The sequence below is a fragment of the Ammodytes marinus genome (genome assembly GCF_949987685.1).
Source record: "Ammodytes marinus genome assembly, chromosome: 5".
Taxonomy (NCBI): Eukaryota; Metazoa; Chordata; class Actinopteri; order Uranoscopiformes; family Ammodytidae; genus Ammodytes; species Ammodytes marinus.
This window is the reverse complement of record NC_137234.1, coordinates 5,856,971-5,880,801: the sequence shown is the minus strand read 5'-3', so window position 1 is coordinate 5,880,801 and position 23,831 is coordinate 5,856,971. Positions and strand designations below refer to the sequence as shown.

The 23,831-nt window shown below is 39.8% G+C and overlaps 3 protein-coding genes across 3 annotated transcripts; 2 read left to right on the top strand and 1 right to left on the bottom strand.

Annotated features, from left to right (window-relative positions):
• On the top strand, positions 1-10,102 carry LOC307250285 (nucleobindin-2-like). The gene is made up of 13 exons (XM_080027319.1): positions 1-112; positions 679-816; positions 1,484-1,591; positions 1,717-1,849; positions 2,611-2,714; positions 4,312-4,497; positions 4,990-5,080; positions 5,261-5,319; positions 5,436-5,528; positions 6,065-6,154; positions 6,459-6,629; positions 7,351-7,399; positions 8,191-10,102. The coding sequence occupies exons 2-13, from the start codon at positions 679-681 to the stop codon at positions 8,301-8,303; spliced, it is 1,335 nt and encodes a 444-aa protein (XP_079883445.1). The 5' UTR covers positions 1-112; the 3' UTR covers positions 8,304-10,102.
• A 316-nt stretch (positions 10,103-10,418) lies between these two features.
• On the bottom strand, positions 10,419-12,644 carry LOC307251191 (uncharacterized protein; the record flags this gene model as incomplete). Its single annotated transcript, XM_080028512.1, has 7 exons — positions 10,419-10,592; positions 11,157-11,267; positions 11,390-11,532; positions 11,829-11,982; positions 12,126-12,192; positions 12,271-12,395; positions 12,492-12,644. 7 exons carry the CDS (start codon positions 12,642-12,644, stop codon positions 10,419-10,421), a joined length of 927 nt encoding a protein of 308 aa, XP_079884638.1.
• A 1,020-nt stretch (positions 12,645-13,664) lies between these two features.
• On the top strand, positions 13,665-23,759 carry skic8 (SKI8 subunit of superkiller complex). Its single transcript, XM_080027892.1, has 11 exons — positions 13,665-13,751; positions 14,091-14,128; positions 14,222-14,249; positions 15,148-15,253; positions 17,438-17,610; positions 19,651-19,799; positions 20,267-20,360; positions 20,887-20,980; positions 21,101-21,193; positions 21,647-21,725; positions 23,540-23,759. Exons 2-11 carry the CDS (start codon positions 14,117-14,119, stop codon positions 23,627-23,629), a joined length of 918 nt encoding a protein of 305 aa, XP_079884018.1. The 5' UTR covers positions 13,665-13,751; positions 14,091-14,116; the 3' UTR covers positions 23,630-23,759.
• The last annotated feature ends 72 nt before the right edge of the window (positions 23,760-23,831 follow it).

Genomic DNA, 23,831 nt, shown 5'->3' with positions numbered 1-23,831 from the left:
GTGTAGGTTGTGTGTCATTAGGTTGTGTATTATTGGTGGATGACAGCTGTAAACAAGCAGCACTGAAGCTCTGGCACTTTGAGGCGAAAACTAAACGAGAAAGAGCGGCGAAGTAAGTGTCAGGTTGCTCGTGTGCGAGTGTTGTTGTGTATGAATTGTAATGTAGTATTGTTGTTTACCATATATGGGCTACTAAGGCTATGAGCTAAGAGTTGGTTTCTACATCCATGGGAAATTAATTCGCCTGTTACCACCATGTGTGTGTCTGTGTGTGTGTAAGTGTTTGTGTAGCCTATGTGAATGCCATCTTTCTTGTTATAATGCTGTTGTGGAGAAATTGTCTTAAAGTTAGCTAGCTGTTTGTTTTATCCACCAAACACGTGTGTTGCATAGTCTTGCTTTTGAGATTAACTTTCATAATCTCATCCCACATTGTTTCCACGTGAAGCTGTGGCTTTTGCAGTGTTTGAGAAATGAAGGGTGTTGCCTTTTTTAAAACAATATAAAAGATAAAGCTCTTACTATCCATGCTGCACTTGTTAGACTGTTTGACTTAAGAACATTTCAGAGAACAATTTAAAAGTGAGAGAATACTATTATTAATATGACATCACACCATTAAAATTTACCCTATTCATCCTATTTATTTCTCTTTTTTATTATCTCCCTTTCCCTTAGATGGTGAGGGGTAAATCCTTGGTCCATTGTGGGCTGGTCCTGCTGAGTTTGTGGCTGTGTATCCAGTCTGTGCCTATCAAAGTGGACACGACCAAAGAAAAGCCCCCAGTGGAGGAACTGGAGCCCCCAAAGAGCACTGTGAGTTAAACAGGGTGTGTCAAAATACAGGGGATATCACATTTAAATCTGGGTTTTATAGCTAATTCCACAAAAATACATGTCAGTTATCCAAAGGTGGGAACCTTTTTGGGCTTATTGTATCTCAGACAGGGCTGTTCCCATGGAAAAGGTACACTTGCTTTTGGGTCAAATTACATTGCGGGTACTTTAGAGTATTTGCTCAAAACAAACAAGAGCAATACCAGGTAGAATCAGCTGCCACCGTTCATTCATGTTATTGACACATACGTTTTCCAAGTCAAAAGAGATACTAAGAAATAAATCAACAAGTTGGGAGAATATTTAGCACTTCTGTTTCTTGTGAACGTAGGAGATGGAAGAGCAAATCCAAAAAGAAAGTGGACTCACACACACACACACACACACACACACACACACACACACACACACACACACACACACACACACACACACACACACACACACACACACACACACACACACACGCACACACTGTCTAACTTGCAAAAAAAAAAAACGGTTTATTAAGTGAAACGTTTTGATCTGTTAAAAACCGAAATGTTGCAAGTTATACCTTGAGTGTGTGGGCGGGAGTCTCCGTTCTATTTGAAGTTCTCCTCTAACAACAAACATCTATGTGTGCTGTGTGTGGTCCCTGCTACAGGACACTGGGCTGCACTACGACCGCTACCTCAGAGAAGTCATTGAATACCTGGAGAAAGACCCCCACTTCAAAGAGAAGCTCAGAAATGCCAACATGGATGACATCAAGGTACGTCTGCTGCATGCTGACTAAACTTTCTCACTAAACTTTCCACTATTTTGTAACCCTCTTTGTTGACACGGACATGTTGTATTGAACAGTGGCGTGCTGATTTTTTATTTTTCTGCCTTCAGCTCGGCAAACTGTCCAAAGAGCTGGACTTTGTTCACCACAATTTTCGGACTAAACTGGACGAGTTGAAGCGGGAGGAGATGAACCGGCTACGGATGCTCATCAAGGCCAAACATGACATCCAGGGAGGGAATGGTAAAGTGTCTTGCGTACTTTTTTTAAAAAAATGACAAATTCAAATGCTTTTTGAAGTTGCACAATAGGTTTTGTAATACTCAGCAGCGGCCGTTTTGGTCAAATATAGAATGTGGATCTTAGACACAGGAACATGATGTAATACAGCGCCTACTTCCGCATACAGTATTACCCTGGACAGTGTGAGCAACTGAATGAAAAGTTCAATGATACAAGATTTAAAAGTGTATGAATATTAAAGGTGCTACGAGGAACTTTTAAATATTTCTGAAACGGTCTCATTTTTCCCTCTGATGATCATAAATGACATGTAACAGCAAACAAGACTATCCATGCAAAGAAGGCTATTTTTATATAGTTTTTCTTTATGCGTTTGTCATGGGTACGCTCACCCAGGAACTACAGCTGGCGTAGTAAAAACACTACAGCTTTTGTCCAAAGCGGTCGCAAGTATTAACACAAACTGAAAGTTCCTTAGAGCACCTTTTTAATGTAAATGCAGTAAAAGAACAGCGGATTAGCTAGCTATGTGACCTGTAACCGGTATTTCTGGCACTACAAACCAGTATTTTTATGCAGAAATACGGGTTACAGGTCACATAGCCAGCTAATCCGCTTTTTAAAAACACAACGGTCAGAGACATAGTTTGCTAATCGGTCAGAGAGGCATTATGCAAGATGGTGTAATCGAACAGGGTGTGTAGAGAGTAGAGACATTTTAGAAGTTCAAACCAAACTTTTTTGAATGTATTTACTTTCAGCCCGTGGAGTGGAACACCAGGCTCTACTGAAACAGTTTGAGCACCTCAACCACATGAACCCAGAAACCTTCGAGGTGGAGGATCTGGACCGCCTCATCAAATCGGTAAAACAAGTGATAAATAAAAACACTCTTAACTATATAGACATTTCCTTTATGAAACATGTTTACTCAGTAGCTGTGGTTACGGCTCCTCACTCACATACAAGTTGACTGTGAACGGTTGTAGATTCAGTGCATTGTAATGTAAATGTAATGTAACTTTATTGAAACAGGGACAATGTACAAAATAAACATTAACCTTGTTTAGAGCAAGAAGAGATGCATTGTACCAGGTTTTAGCAAACTGATTTTTTCCACCTTTGGTCCCTGGGCAGGTAAGGCATGTTAACTCTTCAATTAGCACAACAAGACAACCTTCCACACGTACACATGGCAGCCACATACACTCAGTAGTCTATGTATTATTACTATATTTCTACATTTTGTTGGAGTTGGCGATCCCCCCCCCCCCCCCAACATTTTTAAATCTTGACCATTGACCGTTGATTGAATAAGACTTTATGGGGGCGCCCTTAGCTCAGTTGGTAGGGTGTCCCCCCCATGGGCCTCGGCCAGCAGCGGACCTGGGTTCGATTCCAGCCCGCGGTCGTTCTCTGCATGTCACTCCCCTCTCTGCCCCATTTCAACTCTGTCTCTACACTATCAATAAAAGCATAGAAAAAAAAATGACAAAAAAAAACAAGACTTTATATCAGACACTCACCATGTTCCTCAACACTGTTATTGTGTTCTGCAGTGCTGCTGTGTACATGTAACTTCATCCAGTTCCCCCTGTAATCAAAATAAAGACGCCTTTGCCTCATATTATTGTTATGGTTCAGAGCGATGAGCCTATAGAGAAAAAACAGGTTTGAAACAGTGAGCTGTGTTTCTCAGGATCGCTTATATACAGTATTGTATTACCTGTTGGATCACATGTGTAGGCTTTATTAACCAGCTCCAGCTCTTCTTAAACTGAACGCTAAATAACTTGGAGGCATTCACAGCTTTTCGTCCTCTGTAGGAGAGTTCTGGTGTGTCAAAAAGGCAATGGGTTTAAAAAAGGCATTAATGGGTTATGAGAGAGCAACATGTTTGAATGAAATTAGTTAATTAGTCACTGGGTTTGCATGTCTGTTACGGTGACATGCATATTAATCCCTGACATTTAGTAGCCAGGGATTTTTTTTATACATATACTTTACACAAGGCAATTACCTACAAGGCTGTAGAATAAAGACTTGCCCGTAAGTTAACACTTTAAAGTGTCGACTGAACTTTTTATAATTCATGACATTCAGACATTTTAGGACAATCAAATGTATACTGTCTAAAAGACATAACTGCACCGATCTAACACAGATTGCAGATTGCACTGCATGAATAAATTGTGATTCAACAAAAGAAAACGGCAACTTATACATCTATGTATTCACTTGATATCAGTAAACCAATCCACCATTGTATGTTGAGACGAATATGAAACACCCTTTGTCATCTTTACTCTCAGTTTTACTAGTCTAGAAAAACTAGGCTAATACTGCTGCTTAGTGACTTTGAATTCTTGTAAAGCGCTATTATATTATAAGGGGCTACTAATGAAAGTGGCTTTGTGGGGCAGAGCAGAGGTGTAATTGTCACACTCTCATTTCATTTGTAGGCAACCACTGACCTGGAGGACTTCGACAAGGGCCGCCATGATGAGTTCAAGAGGTACGAGATGATCAAGGAGCACGAGAGGAGGGAGAGAATGAAAGCCATGACAGAGGAGGAGCGTCAGAGGGAGGAGCAGCACTACCAGGAGCTACAGAAGAAACACAACACCCATCCCAAAGTCAACCACCCTGTAAGACCACTGCAGGAACACACTTTATTTGATATATTTTGATGTAAATTTTTTCGGCATATTCAAGATTCAAGAAGTGTATTTGTCGTATGCAAAACAATTAGAGCAGAAGTCATTGGCAGTGGAATTCTTAGGCCTCAGGCTTCTCTCAATGCAATATGGAGTCTATCATGTTTCGTTTAAAAAAGCCATTGCTCGGGCGCTCTGGTGGCGTAGTGGATAGAGCGTGTACCATATTGGCTCCGGCCTTCGTTCGTTACAGTGGCCGTGGGTTCAAATCCGACCCGTGGACCTTTACCGCATGTTATATCCCCTCTCGCTCTGTCTCCCCATTTCAACTCTGTACTGTCTAATAAAACTACAAAAAAAAAATCTTAAAAAAAGCCATTCCAACTGCTACCCCAGTTTGTTCAAAACAACAGCTGAGGAAACAAATGTTTGTGTTCGTGTGTGTGTGTGTGTGTGTGTGTGTGTGTGTGTGTGTGTGTGTAGGGCAGTGAGGACCAGTTAAAGGAAGTGTGGAAAGAGTCCGATGGTATGGACCCAGAAGACTTTGATCCCAAGACCTTCTTCAACATGCACGGTAACTAGTGTGACCTCATATGTGTCTAAAGAGACAAAAAACTACTAGCAGACTATCATTAATCTAGTAGCCCAGGCCTTCAAAAGGCATTGTTGACATCATTAAAAATTCACCTCAAGACCACTCCATATATAGATGAACTGATGTGTTGACTTTGGGGCATTTTGCTTTGTGTTACAGACTACAACGGAGACGGCTACATCGACGAGAACGAACTTGAAGCGCTTTTCACTAAAGAGGTATTTTATGTCTGCGTATTCTGCGTCTAGCTGCCCTGCACGTTTTTTTGGATGACGTAATATGCAAATGAAGAAGCCTTTGAGGTAAAAACTTGTATCCGTTTTCTGTACTTTAGTTGGAGAAGGTTTACGACCCGGAGAATGAAGAGGACGACATGGTGGAGATGGAGGAAGAGCGACTGCGCATGAGAGAGCATGTCATGAGCGAGGTGAGACAGCACAGCAACTTTTATGACCTAGTGATTTTAAGATATTATTCATGTATTAGGATGCTGCTGCTACATGGAATATAAACTGAACTAAGTTTGGTTGTATCGTTTTATCAGTGCAATGACAAAAAAAAAATCTATTTTATTCTATCTAGAGCAGATATGGAGGCTTTCACATGTGTACTATTAAAACAGTAATTGGTCCTGATTCAAGCCCCATAGTCAATTCAGGCATCTTTGAATGCTGTCAGTAAAAAGACATTCAACTATCAACCACCAACACATTGTTTCAAATACATCCACTCCTCTTCAACACTGGATTAAAGAGCAAAAATACATTGGTACGTACCTTTTAGGGTGTCAGATATTCACAGACAAAGGGACCTTGTGCAGACATTATCACTAGTACAAGATGTGAAACAACAGCTGCAGAGGCAGTGCTTAACCAGGGAGTTGACTGGTCAGACGTAATGAATCTGGCTGACCGTTTATCGACCCTGACGTTGATTAAACCCTCTTCCTCTGCTGATGTTCAGGTGGACAAGGATAAAGACAGGCTGGTGTCACTGAGCGAGTTCATGACCGCCACCAAGAAGGAGGAGTTCTTGGAGAAAGACGAGTGGGAGGTAAGAGCTCTAGTGATAGAAAAGTCTAATGGTGAATGAATGCAGTCAGAAATGTGACGTTCCACTTGAGAAGATGATGTGATTATTATTTACCAAGTTGAATCAAGATTTGGTTGACCTCGCTGTCACGTTAGTTTAGTTTTGTTCAATATTCTATTCAATTCATTGGGATGCTCTAACCACTACATCACGAGCACCCTAGTTTTGCAGATAGTTTTCCACCCTGTGATGAATGTTGGTGTTGACAATTTATCCTGTTATTTCTTAAAATACATTATATCCTATGATCGCCTGCCCTCCACAGACCTTAGATCAGACCCGGCCTTACACTGACGAGGAGCTGAGAGAATACGAACAGCAACTGGCCAACGAGGAGAGCGACATCAACCGTAAGGCTGTGGAGCTTCAGATGCAGACGGCGGAGCTCCAGAGAAAGCAGGAGGAACTTAACGCCCAACGGTCCGGGCTACAGCAGGTGAATACTTTAAAATGAGTCCTCTCTCATCAATCCGCAGTCACATAAAAAGGTGGATCCAGCGATTCTGGAGAACGCTTATTGTCAAAATCGTTGAATATCTCTTCTGGATCTGCCACTTCTCTGTACTGTGTGTGTTGAAAATATATCTGGTGTTAGTACACAGCCTAAGCTCTGTAAACTGGTATGTAAACAAAGGGCCCACCACAGCTAGCAACAAGCCCATTTATATAACCTAGGCTGTGTATTGACATTGGATTGTTATTTTTTAAAGCACTGACATACAGGTAGCGAATCCTGAGATATTCCCTGATTTTGACATAAAGTAATTTTTTTCCACAAGCATTCTCCAGAATCACTGACTCCACCGTTTAATGGGTCCAATATATGGAGTAATGTCCACACAGTAGGCTATAGTTCAAATGGTTTTGAATCATATCTGACTGATGGTTTGTGGGCATGAGCAAAATTGACTTCCTTGTAACAGCAATGTTGAGCTGCACCCAACGTTATTGTTTTCAGTAACCTCTGTACACAGTAGGGCAAACATGACCAAGAGGCAGCTACTTCCATCATGGCTCAGATTATATAAAGGAATGTCAAACTGTACTGTAACATATTGTATTGGTATTGTTATGGTTGTACAAAATGATTGCAGGCAGAGGTTGCCATTTAGTTTGTGATGTTCTAATGTTTTCCATCTTGTTTTTTCCCCGCTCAGGCAGTAGAAGACATGGAAAGGATAAAAGCCTCTAACCCTGAGGTCAAACGTAAGTGTTGCAGTGATTGTTGTTTCAACTTAATTTAACCGAGGAGAGATGACACAGAACACAGACTTTAACAGTGGCACAGCTACAGCAGTGAAAGAGGCACTTTGATCAAGTTGGGTGACTCACAAGAGACATTAGTTTAAGTATTTTATTTTATCATGAGAAAAAAAAACTAAAATAAATACTTGAAAGATTTAAATTTTTTAAGGACATTTATTTTGTGTGTATATATATAATAAATAAATAACTATATGAACCATCAAAATTGATTGAACTGATATAAACTATTGTAACCCAATTGAACATGCCCGAATAGGATAAGTAAGAAGTAAATACGAATTTAACAATACTTTATGAAAAAAGATTTAAAAAAGCCTGGCCAAGCTGTCCGACATTTTAGTCCCTTGGAGTTTATGCTCCAAAGATGCTTGAAACTGCATTTCCCATAATGCAACTCAAACCTCTTTCATTAAATCTTCAGGGTTTAAACCTTCCCCGCCAGAGCGACAGAAGATATATACCAACTTTTGTAACTGGCTGTATGGAAGTAAACTGAATTTGATTTGTGAAATCAGGAAAGTGCCTCCTTTTTAAAAATGTGCAGATAAGATTTATATATTTTTTTTATCGCACAAAGCAGTAGCATCCAGAAGAATAATTAAAAATCTAAATTTGACCAATCCATTTGGAATTTTAACCACACAAAAAACACTATAAACTAAAGGTTCACATTCAGCAAGATCTTGTTAATTCAACTCATGAACTTGTGCCGATATAACTCTCTGTTGCAGAGATGGAAGCTCCTGTACCTGAGGGTCATCCTGCACCAATTGTCCCAGGAAACATCCAGTCACTGCCCCCCGTTCACCAGCAGCAAGACGTTCCAGTGCCAGGACACTCCTAGCAGGCCGCATGACTACTCTGTGTGCTGTATGAATGCTAGTGAGTGTACGTACGTGTTTGTGTGTTTGCCTTGTCATGATTCCAATTTCCAATTTTTTTTTTTTTTTTTTTACAATTTTCAAAACACCACTTGACAAAAATATTCCTCAATATTAAGGGCACATAAGAAATCTGATTCCAAGCTTCAGATTCAGAGCCAGTGCCCAGTCTGCCTGATCTGGCTGCATAAATCCTACTTGAAATGTGGAGCTGCTCCAGTTTTCTTTGTGGACAATAGGCCCTTTTTAGTTTTTGTCATTTTGATCTTTTAGCCCAACAAAGACTGTGTTCTCCATGGGAAGTGCTTTGCGGTGAAATGGGGACGGCCTTTGACCTGATAATTGATTGTTTTGTCTAGTGTACACTGTATCTCATTGTCATTGGTAGTGTCTCTTAGAGAAAATACCTTGAAATGTATTTATTTATTCCATTAAAAAGAGCCGAAAAAAATGAATGTAAGAAACTAAACCTTAGTTCACTGTAGCGCTACTGCCATTATGAAGGAAATGATCATATTTGCTTTAAAAGTAATTTTAGTTTTATATGAATGATATATTCAGCACAGCCCTGCTGCTCTTTCTTCAATAACCTTTTGTATTTCATCATGTTCATTTTCACATTTGTTTAATGGTTTAATTTAATAATGTGTAAAATCTATGTTGGTGTGAAGAGTATGCTAATCAATCTCTTATACCTGTCAACTGTTTTGTAGACTCCAGACTGCACCAGTCAGCAACATTACTCTTCAGCCATCATTTTTTATTATTATTTTTTAGATCTTTTGCAATGAAACTTAGTTTTGTTTTTTACAAGGTTAATACCTTCATATTAATGCATATTCTGTCACTTCTGTTTTCTAGCTGCTTTCTCCTTTGGACCTGATAATTGAAGAACATAATTAACATAAAATGAAATATATCATATATTTAAATAGTTTAATTTAATATAATGGTAGCGGTGTTGAGGTGAGGATGGCGTGGAGTCAAAAGTGTCTGTATGTGTATAGTGTGTTTGTGTGTCAGTGCTGTAATTTAAACTATTATGATAGAATACTTTATTTTTTCAATCTTTTCTCTACACCACTAGATAAAACTGCAGCAGGTGGACATTGTAATGGAAGACCTTAATTAAACTCCAAAGGGTCAAAACTACGTTAAATAACACAGATACAAGCAAGAATTATGGCACAAACGTAGTTAAACTTTTGAGGAATTTAGTTAAAATGCACTGTACTTTTTATGTCCCTTTTTTAAAAAACAGTCAAATCAGTAAACCTCACTATTACTGGTGACTTACAGTTGAACCTGCTTACAGGTCTTGTTTAACTTTTATTTTATATAACTTTCAAAAGCAGTTAAAGGGGCACTGTGTAATATGACATCATCAAGAAAGTTCTACAAAGTTCTAGAATGCAACACTCCCTGGGTAACCCCACCCCCTTTGAATAATAACAGAAGCTACAGTGGCCTTCAAGGACAAGAACAATTCTAAATTCTAAACAATGCACCTGATGACATTCCAAAAACATGGATGCCTCCATAAGACTTACCCTCTCAATGTACAAAATGTAAAATTAATATTTGTAATTCTCCGCTCAGGAGGATAATTCAGATGTTTGGCAGAGGTGATTTTACACCAATGAGGACATATTTATGAATGAGGATATTGATTTTAGCTAATAAATTACTTAAAATGTTATACAGTGCCCCTATAAATCTGTCCAAAACCAACTTCCTGAATTCATGAAACTGTTGTACAAGGTTTGAATGTGAACAATAAAGTGAATGAGCTTGCAGATTTGAAGTTTGTGTCACTTGATTATATCATATACATTGGTTTAGTGGTTATCGGAAAAAACAATTGTAATAAAATTACATTATGGAATCTGAAGTGACATATTCATCATTTTGACAATAAGTAACCGTGATTTCACATGATAAAAGACTTCCCTGGCACAACTTTAAAGCACAGCAGATGACCTCGAGACCTTTCTTGACAAAATGACAACACATTTATAATCAACAGGTGGGTATGAATAAACTGATGGGTATCATATATCAAATATGTAGGTTCAGTTTTAATCATACAGAGTGGCATAGATCTGGTTGAGGTAGGTGCATGTTTTAACCGAAGGGTATTTGCTGGAGCCGTCGATGCAGGTGATCAGAGCCTCAAGATCGGGTTGGACAAAGAAAGCCAGAGACTGACGTGTGCTGGAGTCTCCAGCAGGGGGCAGCAGAACTCTGTGGCGCTGAGGGACAACACAACCACAAGAAATGATATAGATCCTTATTTGGTGTCACTTTAATGAATGGTCCATATATGGTCATTATACTTTGATATGGCCTACTGATTCTAATGATACAGGCATTTATTTAGTTATAAAGACATATATCATCTAATTGTCAACCGCTTATCAGGTCACAGGGGCAGCAGCTCCAGTAGGTGACCCAAAACTTCCCTTTCCCGGGCCACATTAACCAGCTCTGACTGGGTGACCCTGACATGTTCCCAGGCCAGTGTGGAGATATAATCTCTACACTTAGTACTGGGCCTACCCAGAGGCCTCTTCCGAGCTGGACGTGCCTGAAACAGCTCAGGGGGCATCCTTACCAGATGCCCAAACCACCTAAACTGGCTCCTTTCTACACACAGGATATATTCATCCGTTATTTAATTATTATTAACACCTTGTCCCATATGCAAACTTGTGTCACTTTATAATTTAAATCATTATAAACAAACAGTTGAAATAATTTAGATGTGCAAGACAGCTGCGAAATATGCTCTTAACCCATTCAATGGGTTAACTGACCACAGAGACAAAGTGATCACTGGTCCAGCGCTGCATCAGGTTAGCGATGTTGATGAGGACCGCTTCAGGTATGACAGGAGCAGAGATGAATTCACCTGAACGGTTACGCACCTGAGGGTTAACAAGAGTCAAGAGCATTACAAGTACTGAAACAAATCTAAATGTTTGGTATACCTTGACTTTGGAGACAAAGGATATTTCATTCAGAGAAGTGGAGAAGTCAGTGGTGTTACCTGCAGACCTTCAGAGCCCTGAAACAACAGGGTGATGCTGCCGTAGTCTGAATGCTCTCCACAGCGAAGCTGACCCTCCTTCGCTTTCTCACAGTTTATTGGTGGGTAGTACAGAGACCGCAGTGTTGTGCCATTCTCTTCAGCTAGAATAGAAACACACCAGGAACAGACACAATAGGTTTGAGTTAATGATTAAGCTCAGGTCACTCAATGTGTGCTAGAAGATATTATATATATTCTTAAAGTATATTGTGGAAAGTGTAATTCTGTCATCTGTTCTGCCAGCAGCATCAGATGATGCATTTTCCAGAAATAAACTATTTATATTCATGTCAAACAACGTTACATACTAAGCTCAGAGAAACAGCCCTGTTTTCAGCTTTGTGCATCACTCACCATAGTGAGAGCAGCGAGATAGTGTGGTGCTTTGTCTACATACTTCCTATAAAACGGTGTGCACTCAGGAACAGCTCAGGGTCCAGACCCAGGCTGTGGGCCATCACCCTCAGCACCCTCAGACTCAGCTCTTTACAGCGCTGGAAGAAAGACGTCTGGATCTCCTGGAAACCTTTTGCATCACCAGAGGGCCATGGCTGCATCACAAGAGAAAAGAACCAGCGCATGACGGGTGACAATACCAATATCTATATTTCAAATAAATGAGTGTGGTCACTCTGGCCTTTCTAAATTGCTCCTGAAATAATGAAAAAGTTCAAATGTGAAAGTAAATCCTTACTATATCAGGGTGAAGAGAAACAAGGTCAAATGACTCCTTTAGGTCTCCAGGTTGAAGTGGATCCACTCTGAAAAGAAATAATTTTAATGTTAAACATGTAACATTTTGTGGAAGGAGTGTGTTTGGTTCGCTTTCTGATTTCTACCTCTCAGTTTCAATAGCCAACCATCCGTGTTTAGGACTGTTGACAAAGTTTTTCCTGCTGAAAGGACGCTTCAGTTCATCAGGTTGCAGGAAGAACTTCTTGGAGATGTCCATAACACGGTCCACCTATCCAAACCAACCAGGAAATAAAATAAAATAAAATAAAAAGACTCATTCCACTTTAAGCACCTTCAACAAACTACAGTACATGCTACTTCTCACCTCCTCCTGAGTGATCCCAGTGTTCTTCAGAAAAACAAAACCAACTTCCAAAAAAGCTGCTTTAAGCTCTTTGGCCAAACTGAGTATCTGCTCCTCAGTGACGTATTTCCCAGTCAGGCTGCACACGCCAAAGTCCACCACTGGGATGCTCATTTTTAAAATCAAAATGTTTCAGAAATGATCTGAATGCACTGTTGCAGAATATTAAACACAAGGCCCTCTTATATTGTTGGTGCGACATCATTCTGCTGCCATGTGACTTTTCCAGCCAATAGGCAAAGAGCTAAAAATGATGCAGATTAGAGTTAACCCAGGTGAGCTTCCAACACAACATGTTAAGGAACACAGATTTCAATAGAGAGTTAGTTTTTAAACTTTGTTTTCTAATATTTGGTCACGAACAATTAACTTTGTCAAATATTTAATAGCACGGAGCTGTCGACTAAACCTGAAAAAAAGAGCACGGACATCAGTAGAAATAGGTCATTTTTAAACTTGTTCTGCAATATTTTGTCACAGTTTATTTAACAGTTAATAATTAATAGAACTTCAAATCAGAGTCACAGTCAGGCCCCCACGTAAAAAAGTAAGCTACCCTGAAAGCAATGGTATAGTTCGCATATTGACAACAACCCATCATGGCATCTTTTAAAATACTACAAAACCAATCCAAATTAGAATAAGTACACAGACATTTGCTCAGTGGTTATCTAGTAAAAACATAATCACTTTCAAAAAATACAATTTAACACGTGAAAATATATTTGGATCTGAAATAACATATTCATCAATTTGACAAAAAGACTTGTAATAAAACATTATAAAATACTTCCTAGGTACAACTTTAAAGCACAGCATATCACCCAGAGACCTTTGTTGTCAACATTACAACACATTTATAATCAACAGGTGTTTATGAATCTACTGAGTCTGACTGGTATTGGTTTCATGTTGTTCATATGAAGCATTTAGGCGCTTCAGGAGGTAGGCGCCTGATTTGACCGGAGGGTATTTGTTGGAGCCGTCGATGCAGGTGATCAGAGCCTCGTCATCCGGTCCCTCAATCCATCTACATGCCTTTCCTCGTTGGTCCTGCTGGTGGGAATAGTGCGCTTCAGTCGTTCTTCGTCGATCGCAATATAAAAAACGAAGAAGAAAAAGGAGGAAAGCGGAAGTTACGCCAAATGTTGTCATGGCGTCTCGCATGTAAATCAACGAGCTGCTGAATTTAATAAACGATCTTTATTGGGATATTTCAAGGTACGTGGGTGGATATTTTGTTAAAGTTGAATTGTAACTGTATATTGTGTATGCAGTTAGTATGATAAACTGGGTGATAATCTTGTAAACCAGTTTAACTGATATAATAGTCGCTGCTAAGTCAGAGCTAGCTCACATTAGCCGCGGTGTTTTAGAAGCTTTTTTATTTTTTAAACTGCACAAATGTGGTGTTTTTACCCTTTTAGTTGTATATGTTTGATGTCACTTTTAATCCGACATGTCTATAGGTCTAACTGTGTTATAGGTGTGTTTGTTTGCAGTCAAACCAGCCCTGCTTTATGAAAACTAACACACTTGAATATTGTTTCATTTATGTAGAAGTTCGTTGAAGGACCAAAAGAAAAATGAGCACACAAGTAAGAAACTATTTCAAACAGCCTTATAGTTGAACATAACACTTTGTTTTTGTGCTAAAAAAATTAATTGTGAACTTGCTTTTTTCTTTTCAGTACAGCATCCTTTTCAAGCAGGAGCACGGTGAGTGACATCGAGAAAGATGTCTCATTGTATAACTATAAAGTCATTTTTCTTGAGTTAAATTGAGTGACCGTGGTTAACTGTTATTCACAGTTAACCACAACCTCTCCTTCCACTTCTTAAACCTGCCTCGTTTTTGTTTTCACTCTCACCAAAAAATAACTGACACACAATTGCAAGATAATCAATATAATGCCATGAAATTTTTATTTATTTTTTCTACATTTATTATCTGTGAAGCCAAAGCCTGTAGGAAGCTATAAGAACCCTGTGTGAGGTTTTCCAAAACTTACTGAAACGATATAAATAAATAACATACGAAGATTAGGCAAAACGTGTTCTGATAAATGACTTGCTAGGTGTTTTCATTGGGATTTGTTGACAGTAACAACACATAGAATAATGCCAGACAGACTTATCCTTTAAAATGCATTTTATTGTTGTTTTTATTCACACTATAATGAGAGTTTTACCTGTGGTTGCGTTCCGAATCGCATACTTTCTACTATATAGTATGTAGAAAAAAGATTTAGGATGTCCCGATTCTGGTGGCCAGATTTAGGATGGTTAGAACTACCCGGATGTCCTACTTCATGCGGCCAAGATTGTTAGTGTTGAAAACTGCATCCTATTTGGGCGATTCTGACCCACAATCCAGTGCGCACGTGAAGTGACGTCAGCCTCCATGTGAAAACAAACGGGGATGCGACGGATATAAAAGCAAGAGGCAAGATCAAGGCGCAATGTTATGATGAAATAAGAGAGTAAAAGTATGTCCCAATAGTATGCCTACTGCATCCTAACTAGATTATTTTTATCGTCGGATGTAGTATGTAGAATAGAAAAAAGAAACAGTATGCGATTCGGAACGCAACCCTTGTGTATGTTTCCTCTACAGCCCATGACGATGCGATCTGGACGGCAGCGTGGGGTAAGAGTGAGGCGGATGGGACGGAAACCATTGTCACCGGCTCGTTAGATGATATGGTGAAAGTCTGGAAATGGTGAGTGTCTCTTCATGACAATAGCAATTAATACATTATTCTCAAAGCCAGTTGTGCAGTTGATTTAGTTCTCTCTTGCCGAACATTGGATACAATTTACATCTAGCTTTTCTTCCTCTGTTTTCACCGTATTTTTTGTTGTTGTGTCTCCCCATTTCAACTCTGTACTGTCTAATAAAGCTTGAAAATGCCAAAAAATATAAAATAAATAAATAATAATGTATACGAAAGATATCTGTCTGACAAAGCAAAACACAGACCAAACTGGTAACAATGGAGTCTAGCGCTGTTAGCCCATTGTCTCTATCTGCCCTCTTAAGTGCCGCACTTCCACTCTCTTCGGCTATCCCCAACAGTAGTCCCGTGATTAAGCACTCCCTTCGAATCTGGACCCAATTTAGGAAGAATTTTGGAATGCAGAATTTTTCACTTCTCAGCCCAATTGCAGCTAATCACTTGTTTACCCCCTCGACGGTGGATGGTGCATTCAAGATCTGGCATAAAAAAGGCTTAAAATGCATCGGTGATTTATTTATTAATGATCTATTTGCTAGTTTTTCTCAATTGACAAAACACTTTGGTATCGAAAAGACACATTTTTTCCGATTTCTGCAAATCAGGCATTTTACGCAGAAGTTAATTCCCCAATTCCCTTATAAACCGCCAGCCAATCATGTCGATTTGTTTCTTTCTGTAAACCCCACATTAAAAGGCTCAATTTCTGTGTTTTTCAACCTTATTTCGAAGTTGCATAGCCCCTCATTAGCAGCTATAAGAACCCTGTGGGAGCAAGACCTAGGTTCTGCCTTCACAGATCACATGTGGGATTCAGTCCTGGATCGGATACACTCTACCTCCATGTGCGCCCGACATGCTCTTGTGCAATTTAAAGTAGTACATCGTATCCACATATCTAAAACTAAATTAGCCCGTATGTTCCCCGATGTAGACCCGACCTGTGATAGCTGTAAGAGCGCACCGGCATCACTCTTTCACATGTACTGGTTGTGTCCCACCTTGACTGAGTTCTGGACATCAGTTTTTCAAACAATTTCTGAAGTACTTCAGCATCAAATTAAGCCGAACCCTTTCACTGCAATTTTTGGCATTGCACCAAATTCGGGCTTACCTAAAGTGAAGCTGAGAATACTGGCCTTCACCTCACTACTTGCTCGCAGGGCTATCCTACTCAAGTGGAAAGATCCTGCTCCTCCTTCCCACTCACATTGGATTCGAGACATTATGGCATGTATGAATTTAGAGAAAATACGTTACACCACTCAGGGATCCGAGAATAAATTTGACCGAATTTGGCGCCCCTTCCTAAATTATTTTAAAAAAACAATAACTATAGAAGAGTAGCTCCCCCCCCTTTTTATTTGATTTAATTTGATTTCTTTATGCGTGTTTTTTTTTTTTTTTTTTTTTTTTTTTTTTTTTCATATTGATTGTTTATTTCTGTTTCTTGTAGTGTATATTTCGTGTTGTTGGGTGTGAGGGTGGGATGTGGGTGGGGTATGTTGGGGGGAAAAAAGGGGGAAAAATTTGTACTAATTGTGCTACAATTTCTGTGTTACGAACATTTAATAAAAAAACCTTTGAAAGAAAAAAAAAAAAAGAAAACACAGACCAAACAACAATATATGAGTCTTTGTTGAAAGTGCTTAAAAAAATCAAATAAACATGCTTCCTTCCGATAATGTTATTCATCAGCGGACAGAGTTGCTGTATTTGTGGGCTAGCAGCTTTGTTAAGTTTCAGTTGTATTCCAAGGAGCTTATACAGGAGCTGGTTTAAAACCTGAGTTGAGTTTATTAGCCTTGACAGACTAATCCCCTTTCCCCTCTCTTCCCTTTGGGGCGACCGTGGCTCAGTTGGTAGAGCGGGTTCCGGGTTTGCCAATGATCGAAGGGTTGGCGGTTCGATTCCCACCCTGCCACCTGTGTCATGGTTGTTGTGTCCTTGGGCAAGACCCACCTTGCCTTGTGTGAATGTGTATGACTGCTGCATGTTTTGAGGTGGTGGTCGTAGGCGCTGAATGGCAGCCACGCTTCCGTCAGCTATCGTAGCTTACCACCACCGGTATGACTGTGTGTGTGAATGAATGGAACCTGGAACCCTGTAAAGTGCCTAGGCAATAAAGCGCTATATAAATCCTATCCATTATTATTATCATTCCCTCAGGTCAGACGAGAAGCTGGAGCTGCAGTGGACTCTGGAGGGCCACCAGCTGGGCGTGGTCTCCGTGGACATCAGTCCCAACGGAGCCATCGCCGCCTCCAGCTCCCTGGACGCTCACATCCGCCTCTGGGACCTGGAGTCTGGCAAACAGATCAGGTCTATGGACGCGGGGCCAGGTAAGAGACTGGCTGGCTGTTGGGTTGCTCCGGTGGCGTAGTGGATAGAGCGTGTACCATATTGGCTCCGGCCTTTCGTTGCAGTGGTTGCGGGTTCAAATCCGACCCGTGGACCTTTACAGCAGGTCATCCCCCCTCTCTCTCTCTCTCTGTCTCCCCATTTCAACTCTGTACCATCAATTAAAGCTTGAAAATGCCAAAAAAGAATCTTAAAAATAAAAGAGAGATTGGGTGGTTCATATGAAGCAAAAAAAAAAAACTGCGTGGTAGAATAGTATTGTTAGAACTAGTAGATTAAATTAGGCTTCATCTGCTCTATATCTGAGTCTGACCCAAGAGAACAAAAATCACTTAATTTTTTCTGTGATTCAACGCAAAGGAAAGAAGTTGAATCAAACTTTTTTTTTTAGTATTATCCAATAATCTGCTCCATTATTATTTTTATTTTTTGGCATTTTTATGCTTTATTGATAGTGTAGAGACATAGTTGAAATGGGGCAGAGAGGGGAGTGACATGCAGAGAACGACCGCGGGCTGGAATCGAACCCGGGTCCGCTGCTGGCCGAGGCCCATGGGGGGGACGCCCTACCAACTGAGCTAAGGGCGCCCTTGCTCCATTATTCTTGAACAAGATCTGGACTAAGACAGCTTCTGTGTACCGTAATTAATTTCATTGACGTTTTTTTTTCAAAATGAACAATTAGTTGATTAATTGATAAGTTGATCATTTGAAACATGATCAGCAACTATTGTGATTAAAGATTCCTTGTTTATGTCAGCTGTTTCTCTAATGTCGTAGGAAATTGATTATTTTTATGTTGTGGACATGACAGAAAAAAAACTTCTTAGGAATTAGAACTGTCATTTATTTTAAATCTTTTTCTAGCATTTTAAGGAATCCATTTTTTTTGATGGAAAATTCAGGTCAAATTTAGGAAATAATCGTCGGTTGTTACAGATTTTTATTATTTTTCAAACTTTCCAGGAATTGCCTTGGTATAGAGAGATCCTGATACCTGTGAGCAAACCTCATCAACACTTCTGGTTGAAAGATGGCTATTTTGTTCTTGTTCTTGTTAATGTGCACTGTTTTTCGTATTGAGAGTTCATTCGCTGTTTCTGTTGTGTCTAGCGCTTACAGTAGCACTGGAAAAAGGTCACCATTTATAGGCACTACAGAGGAAATTGTCGCTTCGTTTTTGTATTGAAACAAACGTGCGGGAGTTGACAGCTCATCCGTTGTAATGTGTACTGCAGCACAGCAAGCTGGTTTTATTTATTTTTAACTCTAACCTCTCAGAAACCTCACACCCAAACAATCTCAGTGTTGTTGTGTATCTTTGACCGAGCTGTACTTGGTCTAAATGCCATGTCACCTTCTATTAGTGACACTTCATTGCACTCAGTGGTTGGCCTGATTTTTCTTCTCCCTCTTAGGACTATACTGTATTTTACAGAAGGAGTCAAATGGGTCACATGACTTGAGAGAACAAAAAATGAGCAGAGGAACTTTTTTTTCCATTATTTTTCATTTTCAAGAAGCCGAAAATACAATGTCGAGAATAAACTTGACAGATGAAGACTGTGATAAAGTTGGGAAGATGGGCTGACAACACTGCATTTTTAGACGCCCTCAAAGGTTTGAACTGTCGGGTTTATTATCAACATTGGATTTCATCTTTATTCTCAACATGATGAAAAAGAAAACACATATTTATTAAACCTTTTTTTTTTTCTTTTTTGTGGATTTATATTAGGATATTTAGCTTATAACATACAGGCTTGTAAAGAATGACTTAACAGAGCAGTAAGTAGGTCTGGCGTCTTGGTCAGGGGCAGTTGGACAAGACACATTGGTTGACCATAAAAAAAATACACTAGGTATACACATTAAAAAGAAACATTTTACCTGGCGACCCATTGCATTTAATAGGTTATATTTAGCCTACTGTAGACAGAATTGTTAAAACAAACATTTTCTGTAAGGGAATCAGTTTTAAAGTGTTCAATCTTCCCTCTGTCTCTTGCTCTCCTCTCTAGTTGACGCCTGGTCGGTGGCCTTCTCCCCAGACTCCAAACACATCGCCACAGGAAGCCATCACGGCAAGGTCAACATCTTCGGCGTGGAAAGCGGCAAGAAGGAATATTCTCTGGACACTCGAGGAAAATTCATTCTGAGTATAGCTTACGTAAGCAACTATAAATTCTTTAAAGATATTTTTTTGGCATTTTTATGCTTTATTGACAGTGTAGAGACAGAGTTGAAATGGGGCAGAGAGGGGAGTGACATGCAGAGAACGACCGCGGGCTGGAATCGAACCCGGGTCCGCTGCTGGCCGAGGCCCATGGGGGGGACGCCCTACCAACTGAGCTAAGGGAGGAACCATAAATTCTCTTAAAAGTCGTCTGGGCGGTGGCTTCTCCTGCTCAGAGGCAGATAACTCATTTTGATTTGTGTTTAATTCTAAGTCACACCGAGGTTTCTCCTGTATTTTAACCCTCTGTTCAGGTCCAGAGGTTATTTTTTAAAAGGCTTTTAGAAGCTGCTATAACTCATCATCATATTGCACTGTCTCCACATTTGCAAATTGCCCTTTAACTTCAATAACTTTTCATCTTTTTTTTTTTTTCCATTTCATTCTGTTTGGCCCCTCAGAGCCCTGATGGAAAATATTTGGCCAGCGGAGCCATCGATGGAATCATCAACATCTTTGACATCGCCACGGGGAAGCTCCTCCACACACTGGAAGGTTGGTTCAAATATTCAATAGTCGTTATTGATCTACTGCCGCAACAAGTGATCGTTTTCTTTACCAATTATATTTAGATCCTTTATTTGATTTAAGGGATTAACTGTTTTGTCAATGAAGTGTCAGCCAGGTATTGTTAAAAAGCAGTCAAGTGGATGTCTTGTTGTCAAACCATTTGTAAATGTTTTGTTGTTTTAATGGATGAAAGGCACTCGGGTTATTCGATTGGGAAAGCTTATTTAAAAAACATAAAGGATATAGATAGTCAGATAGGTAGAGATCAGCCACACTGAATCTTACCAATCGACTGTTAAGCAATATATTCATTTTGATCCTATTTTATTTCTGTTTTCTCTGTTGGTTATACATTATCCTTGTGATTGTCTTTATTGTGTATGCTCTCATCACTGTAAATGAGGGAAAGCTCAGTGTCTTTCCAGTTAAAATGAAGGTTATTGACTGACTGACTGACTGACTGACTGACTGACTGACTGACTGACTGACTGACTGTCTGCGCTCCCCTCAGGTCACGCCATGCCCATCAGATCCCTCACCTTCTCCCCCGACTCCCAGCTGCTGGCCACCGCCTCAGACGACGGATACATCAAAATATACGACGTGTGAGTTTTACATTGTGTCAGCCAGTCGGACACTCCCGCGTTGGTTTATTTTGATGTAAAAAAAAAACCTAACTTTTTTGAAGCATTTATTATTGGCTCTAATGAACTTTTGTCTCTCAGGCAACATGCCAACCTGGCCGCCACTCTGAGCGGGCACGGATCCTGGGTCCTTAATGTCGCCTTCTCCCCAGATAACTCCCACTTTGTCTCAAGGTAAAATGAAAAAAATAAATCAGATACTCCTCATATCAATATATATTTAAATTTTTAATTGTATTTTAATGTTTCATGCAGCCAATGTGTTTTCTGTGCATTTGCTTAACAGCTGAATCTCAGTTTTTATTAACACTCAAACAAATGTAATGGACCTGAAACAGAAAGTGAGTAAATATATTAGAAAAATGATAGACAATAATTTGTGAGGAGCAAATCTGCCCTTGACAGTACAGTAATCATCTAGCTAGCAGATGTGTTTCCCCTGCCTACTTTCTCACGCTCTCACTCCTGTTGTGATAAACCGCTTGTCAGATGAAGCCTTTCTCCAGACTTAAGTTTCCAGCTCTCAATGCCTAGATAAACAGAGCAGCTCAGCCAGACAACACACACACTTTGATTCTTAGTAAAATACTTTAAAAATGTCCTCCCCTCTCCTCTGCCGCTTCTTAGCTCGTCCGACAAGAGTGTGAAGGTGTGGGACGCCAGCACCAGAGCCTGTATCAACACTTTCTTCGACCATCAGGACCAGGTGACAGAGATATGACCCTGTATATCCACTCTTGAGTGTGTCATAATCAGATTTAAAGTGATAAAATGCGTCCGCAGTGGGTGCTGATGTGTTGGGGAAATCAATACGGCCCAATGTCACGGAGCGGCCGCTCTCGCATAACCCGACTATGACGTTTGATATCAGGCAAAAAGCAATAATCCAGCTGGCATATGATCTATGGTGTCAGGCGCCTGTGGGGAGGTTCCTCCATTCTCTAAGAAAGACTCCCCCTGCGTTCCGAATCGCATACTCTTTCTTTTTTCTATTCTACATACTACATCCGACGATAAAAATAATCTAGTTAGAATGCAGTAGGCATACTATTGGGACATACTTTTACTCTTTTATTTCATCATAACATTGCGCCTTGATCTTGCCTCTTGCTTTTATAACCGTCGCATCCCCGTTTGTTTTCATATGGAGGCTTCGTAGATGTGACGTCACTTCACATGCACACCGGATTGTGGGTCAGAATCGCCCAAATAGGATGCCGTTTTCAACACTAACAATCTTGGCCGGATGAAGTAGGACATCCGGGTACTTCTAACCATCCTAAAACTGGCCACAATAATCGGGACATCCTAAATCTTTTTTCTACATACTATATAGTAGAAAGTATGCGATTCGGAACGCAGGGTCCATTTGTAATAGCAAGGCTTCTCAGACAAGGCTGTTGTGTGTGTGTGTGTTTTTTTTTAATATATCTATCACATGAAATGACAAATGCAAAACCATAACAATCTATTGGAACAATTCGCAGCCGATGAAGATTTCAGATTTGGTTAGATTTTCTGTTTGGAGCTTTTTTTAGTCCTTGTCTGCTTAGTTTCCGTTCAACTTAAATGCGTTGTTTTTATATTTGCAAAAGGGTCAAAGAGTAGCATCTGGGACGTCTCCATTTTGAACTTGTTTTTCTTGTTCGGTCTGTTAAGGCGCGGTAAGGTTTTAACTGCCTAATACTTAAAGGCCTACTTCACCGGTGGGAATATGAAGGTGTATTGAATTCTGAGATCCTATGTAGTATAAATGTGCAAAAAAAAATTTAATTGGTTCATTCTAGCCTGAGAAAAGGCAGAAAGAACCAGGCTAGGATGAACCAATTTTATTTTATTTTTGCACATTTATACTACATAGGATCTCAGAATGCAATACACCTTCATATTCCCACCGGTGAAGTAGGCCTTTAAATGTTTGATGTCCCAGGATAGTAACAGAATGAAATTGTTCAAAGCTATAAATCCATCCATATAAAGACTAATCATTTTCTTACATTCTAAAGTTTCAGGATGAAGGGTTATTTTTCCAAACAAGGGATTTGTTACTCCATAGTTTTTATTTTGTAATTTCCCACCATCATCATTATTGATATTTAAGATATTCCCTGCGTTCCGAATCACATACTCTTTACTACACTACATACTAAAGTACAGAAGAGTTTTAGGGCCACAAGAGAGAGAAAAGAAAAACAGATAAGGAAGATTTGTTTTTCATTATGTCGAGAAATGCCAAGAATAAAGACAAATACTCCAAAATGCTATTGGAGTTAGTGGGGCAACTTTGATTTTTCAGCATACTACAATTGACATGCATGTATTGGGACATCCTAAATATTTTTCTGGCATACTAAATAGTAGAGAAGTATGGGGATTGGAACGCAGGGATTGTGTTGTAGTTTCAACCTTTTTAAATTTTTGAACAGTTCTTGATTAAAAAAAAGTAGGGCGTCAGGCACTGATTTATGAACGTGGAATTACACATTTCATATGGAACTCAAATCCCATTGTTGTCTTCAGGTTTGGAGTGTGAAGTACAACAGCAGCGGCTCAAAGATCATTTCGGCCGGAGACGACCGAGCTATCCACATCTATGACTGTCCCATGTGAAGCTTTTCAGGCCAGAGGAGTTGATCTTTTGAGGGACGGACGGACGGACGGACGGACAAGCAAGCTGTACATCTGATGGACTTTTTTTTGCACTGGCCTGATCCGGTCAAATAAAAGGGTTGTTTTTGTATTTCTGTTTCTGTTGTATTTTGTGAGTGTGCTTGTGTGAATGAATGTCTTCAATTTAACATTGGATGGAAGT

What these genes read in the sequence shown, in the direction of transcription:
- LOC307250285 (XM_080027319.1), top strand. Translation starts at nt 679, where the DNA reads ATGGTGAGGGGTAAATCCTTGGTCCATTGTGGGCTGGTCCTGCTGAGT. An exon ending in AAGCGCTTTTCACTAAAGAG is followed by an intron (nt 5,320 to 5,435) that starts GTATTTTATGTC and finishes TCTGTACTTTAG; the next exon opens with TTGGAGAAGGTTTACGACCC. An exon ending in GAGAGCATGTCATGAGCGAG is followed by an intron (nt 5,529 to 6,064) that starts GTGAGACAGCAC and finishes GCTGATGTTCAG; the next exon opens with GTGGACAAGGATAAAGACAG.
- skic8 (XM_080027892.1), top strand. An exon ending in CCTTTTCAAGCAGGAGCACG is followed by an intron (nt 14,250 to 15,147) that starts GTGAGTGACATC and finishes TTTCCTCTACAG; the next exon opens with CCCATGACGATGCGATCTGG. An exon ending in TCTTCGACCATCAGGACCAG is followed by an intron (nt 21,726 to 23,539) that starts GTGACAGAGATA and finishes TGTTGTCTTCAG; the next exon opens with GTTTGGAGTGTGAAGTACAA.